Here is a 6157-nt window from a genome sequence, read left to right as displayed (position 1 = left end):
GGTATCATGGGCCTTGAGTTTCTTATCCAGATGAGACAGTGGAGGGGGTTTTATGTGTAAATGGGACCTAGTTGACAATGGGACAAGGCGGTATAGATGCCCGTCCCCACAATACTCAACCAAATACACTTAATTCCTTTATCCAGCCATAATTTTGACCTTCACTGTACAAGAAGGCATAGGTGTAATAACTAAGGCTACAAGGTCTGTTTCACCTCATCCCCCTTGTGCATCAGCTCGTAAATCCTTGCCCAGAGTAACTCCAATCCTTGTACCATTAATAATCTCTTCACATCTCTGCCTTGAATTTGAAAATCTATCTGGCTCTATATACAGTGCATACAGAAAGTATTCAGACCACTTCCCCTTTTTTTTTATCATGTTGCAGCCTTGTGCTAAAATCTTTTAAATTATTTTTTTCCCTCGTCAATCTACGCTCAATATCCCATAATGACAAAATAAAAACAGAAGTCTAGAAATTTTTACAAATTTATTAAAAAGGAAAAATTGAATTATCACATTGTATTGTATTGTATTCAGACCCTTGACTCAGTACTAAGTTGGAGCACCTTTGGCAGCAATTATAGCCACGAGTCTTATTGTGTATGACGCAACAAGTTTTGCGCACCTGGAATTCAGGTATTTCCTGCCATTTTTCTCTGCAGATCCTCTAAAGCTCTGTCTGGTTGTAAGGGGACCGTCGGTGGACAGCCATTCGTCATAGCTGACTGGCTGCTGACCATAGCGTCATGTTCACTCTAAAGACTTGACAATGGTATCTATTTTCACATTTAACTTTACAAATTTTCAAATAAGTGTTTTTGACAAAATGTCAAATATTCCTTGAAGTAGCCACAAACACAGTTCTCCCGAGACCCACAAGTAAAATAAAAGTCCAAAATGGCCACAATCTCTTTTCCATCACCCCGGCAGGAAGTTAATCACATGCAAGGTCTTGCCATATAATGTAATGTCTTATGCAACCTGCGATATTAAAATGACCAAGTGTTTAAAGAGCAGCCTGAGAGCAGGGTGGGTTTTGCAGCCTCTTCCAAATGATTGTCTGCATAGTGGGGAGTGTTGCACGGTTAAACAGCCACTAAACGCATCCTCCGCCATTGTAATTTGAGATAATGGCTTTGACATTTCAATGTCGGAACCACTGCAAGCCACAGCAAGCAGGCCTCTTGAAAAGCAGGTCAAAAAAAGTTCGAACAGTGGTGCTGCTGAATTTGTGATCTCTCATCCCATTACTCCCTCTGCTCCCAGAGAAGAGGAGAAAAGGGGACATTCAGCATTTATGTATATGTCTTGTTCTAGTACATTTAGCTTAAAATGGATGCCTGCTGGATGTCACTGAGGTGTAGAAGTGATGAAGGATGCCTAGGTTGGAGAAGCTCAATTTAGCTTTAAAAGCATAGAAGGCAAATTATTCCTTATCAGACCATATCCTCACTGCGGAGTTCAAACACCCTTTAAGATAAAAATGAATGTCAAATGGTTGAACATCAAACAATTGAGGCAAAGCAGGGTTTGAGGAAGTTAAAATAGTTGAAGATACAGGTATAAAATTGCCACCACCCCTTCTGCCTTTAGAGGGATTGGAATAAACTATGATAGAAAAACAGTTATTGCATTTGCATCTACAGTCCCTGTGCTAAGGTGCAACTTGGGTTATAAAAGCACATTTCCCCAAATAAATTGTAGGCAAGCATCAGGCACATCATTTTGTCTGTACTAGAAGGTAACGCCCCATGACAGGCTATAATTACCCACACGAGAGACTCAGGTGAAGAGAAACAGGAACAGAGAAAGGCGGTAGAGAACTGGTGTGTGTGGTTGTATCTACAAATGTATCTGTGTTGATGTGTGTTTGAGTATGTGTGCGGAGAGCTCTGACTCAGCACATCCACATGGGCCTCAGAGGCGGCTGGCTCTTTTATTACCTAATCCAGTTTAGGAGATGAATCCGGCCCATAATCTAATATTCTCATAAATGATTCCCTCCATATACATGAATCCCTGACCTTTGCTATAACCACAGCTTGCAGGCTGCAGCCATGATAAGAACACCCACACAAGACAGCATTTATACTCTTTTTCACTAATTGCCACTGTGAATACTCAATTTATTGCTCAAGTCTGCCTAATGGTTTGATATTTACAGCACCTAAACTCAATAAGTTCAAAGTGGTGAGGGGTTACTCTGGTTCATGCCACTTTTCTCCCCTTCTCCCCTAACTGCACGTTATGTATGTAAACTGATATGAAACGTTGCTTCTAATGTCAGCTTTTATCTTTCCAAGGTCTCCCCAAACCCTGCTCTGTGCCTAATAGTGCCCTTCAGGTATGAGCCAGGCTACAGCCCTGCTCTCTGAGACCAGTAAAATACCCAGCAGTGCCATGGACACATGTCCAGCCAGGCACTGGGACTAACAGAGGTGAAAGCTCTGTGAGTAAATCCCTCAGAGTTACTCTGTCATGTATTGTTTCATTTTCCCCTTTGCAATCTCTCATATTCCTCCAGCACAATCCTAATATTTGCCAGGCAATGCTAGAGTATCCACACAGAAGTGTCTGTATTTACTCAGTGTCTTTAATGCCAACCATGCTAAATGAGCCTTGCCGGTTGTCTAACACCATGTCTTATTTTCTCCTCTGTTCTATTCTCACCTCATGTTTTTCTCTTATATTATTTCCATTTAATCAAACTCTTATGTGTTTGTATTCTTTTCATACATTTCTCAAACATCTACAACAGACAGCAATGTTAATTCAGTTTATCATCCAAGTTTAATTTGGACATTTTAAGACAGAACTGAGGTGAGGTACATGAGAAATGACATATGGAAAAAACCACTTGACCTCTTTGAAAAAAAAAATGTCACAAGGAAACACACTATTTAAGGCAACAATCCACTCCATAGTTTAGAGCTGTGTGGGAGAGAGATCAAACAAAGCAAATAAAGTAGGAAATAAAGGATGGTCAGTATGAGTTCTTGCGGTCAGTGCAACAATAAAAGCACTTGGAACTTGGAATTGTTGCTATGCATGAGAAGTCACTGTTTCCCAGCATGGCAAGGGCAACAGCTAGAAAACTTGAATGTACTGTGTTTGTAAAGAGCAAATGACTCCTTGAAGATTAATTAGTTTGTGTAAATAAACAAGTAAAGGCACAATAGAGAGCCATTGTCTGGTGATGATATACTGAGTCACAGCCAATGTATCTGTCTTTGTTCAGTGCTGAAATACATGCAAATTTAAACAGTGTGAAAGTGAAAAGGAAAGGATCTCACAGCAAGAGTGGCAGGTTGGCCTCGTGGTTTGACTTTCCTGTAGCCAGATGGTCACTGAGTTCAGCCCTGCAACAGGCATTTTGTCCATCCTGTCCAACGGCTTTAGGAAGACACTGAACCCCTAACGGCTCACACAGTTTAAGTTAAGACTGTCTGCTAAATCCTGTGAATATAAATAAGAGGCAAGACAAGGATATCTATACACATACATATAAAATGATGAGGCAACTATTTTAAACATGACCACAAATCTATCTTTAAGGCACTTAAGAGGCACAATAATATTTTGAAAAATTACACGTAAAAATAGAATTTCCAAAGGCAAAATAGTACTCAAAAACATATAACACAATGTCCTGAAATATGATAAATCTATACAAAGAACACACAATTTGGTCTTTTTAATACATCATACATGAGGAAACCATAATAATGGAACTGTACTCAGTAGGGTTTTACCCAGTCTAAATGTGGTTTCTCATTTTTGAGCTCATCATATACAGCATGCAAATGGTTATTTTATTTGGCTTCTCACTGCCTTGTTCGGGGGTTCCAATATAATAATAAGTCAGAGTTTTGCTATGAAATTCTGCATCACATCAAGATGCAAAAATAAATTTGTGAGGAGCTGGAAAACCTCTCTGACCTAACACGAAATTTTCAACTGTTCTATTCATGGGGTATTCTTTATTCCTTTATACAAACACCTTGTACCCAGCACACTCCAACTGTTAAAACAAAAACTGCCAGAGTGAAAATGAACATTACAACTTCCCATGTTACCTATGAATGCACCAGTTTAATGCCCTGCCCAGTATCCAGTACAGCAGGTGGGAACCAAACTAGTTTACACCTCCTGAAGCAGCGCAGACACATGCTACATAACCAGAACAGGTTAAGACCACAGCACCAGTTGGCCAGGTGCACCATGGGATATGTGACCTTGGGAAAGTGGGTCTTCCAATGCTTGGCAACATCACTTCCAGTGGGCAGGTGAAGTGTGTAGTCGCTCCAGCGTTTGGACACACCGTAGACAGCCGTCACAGTCCTCCCTTTTTCTGACCACTGGGTGTCGCTGTCTGGGTTACAGTTAAACTCCACCCATTCAGAAGTGAAGTCCCCTAAGAAGGGGAAGTCTCCAGCCTCTGGATCAACCCCGGTGGCAGACAGCTCAGCCCCCTGAACAGCTATGTAAATCCCCTCCACCCTGCGTACCTCCTTGACCCAGGGGAGGGAGTTCGCCGTATCCAGGACGAGGATGAGACGGGAGCAGTGGCCGGTGTTCTTCTCTTTCCACAACTCCAGTAACTGGGCCAGTTGGAGACTCTCACCTCCTGCAGCAGAAGAGGTTAGATGGTAAGTTGGAGAAGAGAGAGAGACAGAAAGAGGGTTAGAGAAAGAGGAGTGAGGAAGTGTTGGTGAGACAGTGCAGGTGGAATGAGAGAGGGGAACAGAAAGGAAGTTATTGATAAATCAAGTACTTATCTCTGTTTTCATCAATTAAAGGTATTTTTACATACCACATACGACATGTCTGTTTCATTTACATTTTGCAATAATTTACAAAGCCAGTAATCTTTACCAAAGTCTCTTATAAGGATATATAGTTGTAGTTATAGAGCCATTATTGGTTCAAGGACATCTCAACAGGACACATGGCTGTTGATGGACACAGTGACTTTGCAGGGATCAAACCTGTCAACTTTCACTTGCAGAACTGTCTGTCTGTCTGTCTGTCTAACGGCTATCATCATAACCACACACAACCACACAAATTGCACAAAGATGTTGTTTTCCAGATGGCAGATCCAAAGTGCAAAGATCAGAGCTCTGCTACCTCCCCAACAGATGTACCAAATTATTTCTGTTACCTCAATATCATCATTTATTATAGGAAAGTGCTATGTATGTAGATTAGAGCTGAGGAGAAAAAAAATACTTCTGCTGTTGGCTCTATCAAGGACTGGTCACGTTTAGATGGGAAATTGGGCACCATCCACACGCCTAACAAGGCTAGGTCAAAACCTAGTCTCTTTCAAGTCATATTGAAAGAGCAACGGCCAATGGGGAAATTCCAACAATCAACAGGCTGACCAATGGTTTAACTTCATCATTCAGGCATTCAGTCATGGACATTCGTGTTTTTGAGTCTGGCCTTGCTGTTGTGGTCCAACCAAAAAATCTAAAATGAGTGAATTTAGAGACACTGCTGCTGCATCAATACAGCAATTTGCAGGCATGTATCCACTATGTTAAACAGAATAACGAACTATGACTTACTTCATGGATCCCTGTATAAATTAGCACTGGGCAACACTGCTGCAAAAATGCAACTTGAAAACAGTGACTGTTCCCAATTCGGATTTCTGACAAAACAGGCCCGCTTTTCAGAAACGTGTAGAATTATCCACTAAGCACTTACACAACCTGTCCCCTTCAGGATGTGACACAGAGAAGTGATTATGTTTTCAATGGGAATATTTTTTTTCCTGTTTGCAGCATGACGCAGAGATAATGTGTCAAGTAATCTCTGAACAGAAGAGCTGGAGCTGACACGTGGTTAACCTGCTGTGATTCTCATTTCTGGCAAGGGAAGGCTCGTGTCACAGCAGACTGTCTGTAACTTTTCATGGAATTGACTCCTGAGTTCTTAACAGCAGTTTTAACTCTTTTGGCTTCATTGTCTGATCTGTAAATCAAATCAGCCTCTGATCGATTGAAGGGAGAGAAAAATGAAAAGAATGGAATTCAGATAGTAATGCAAATGCAGTTTGCAGGGAGAATACATTATCTACCTATGCCATCTAACACAACAGCTCTGCAGTAAATACTACTTTTGTGTTCAATTTTTGTTGTCAACT

General features: G+C 41.0%; 1 protein-coding gene across 2 annotated transcripts in view; it reads right to left on the bottom strand.

Annotated features, from left to right (window-relative positions):
- Positions 1–544: 544 nt before the first annotated feature.
- The window catches only part of tmem168a (transmembrane protein 168a), a 15936-nt gene continuing 10323 nt past the window's right edge, over positions 545–6157 (bottom strand). For both annotated transcript variants that reach the window (XM_040148729.1, XM_040148736.1), the window contains exon 6: positions 545–4630. In XM_040148729.1, the coding sequence (XP_040004663.1) occupies positions 4080–4630 (551 nt within the window). In that variant the 3' untranslated portion in view covers positions 545–4079. The remainder of the gene's footprint in view (positions 4631–6157) is intronic.

Source organism: Xiphias gladius, chromosome 2, assembly GCF_016859285.1.
Source record: "Xiphias gladius isolate SHS-SW01 ecotype Sanya breed wild chromosome 2, ASM1685928v1, whole genome shotgun sequence".
Classification (NCBI taxonomy): domain Eukaryota; kingdom Metazoa; phylum Chordata; class Actinopteri; order Istiophoriformes; family Xiphiidae; genus Xiphias; species Xiphias gladius.
This window is presented reverse-complemented; position numbering and strand designations above follow the sequence as displayed.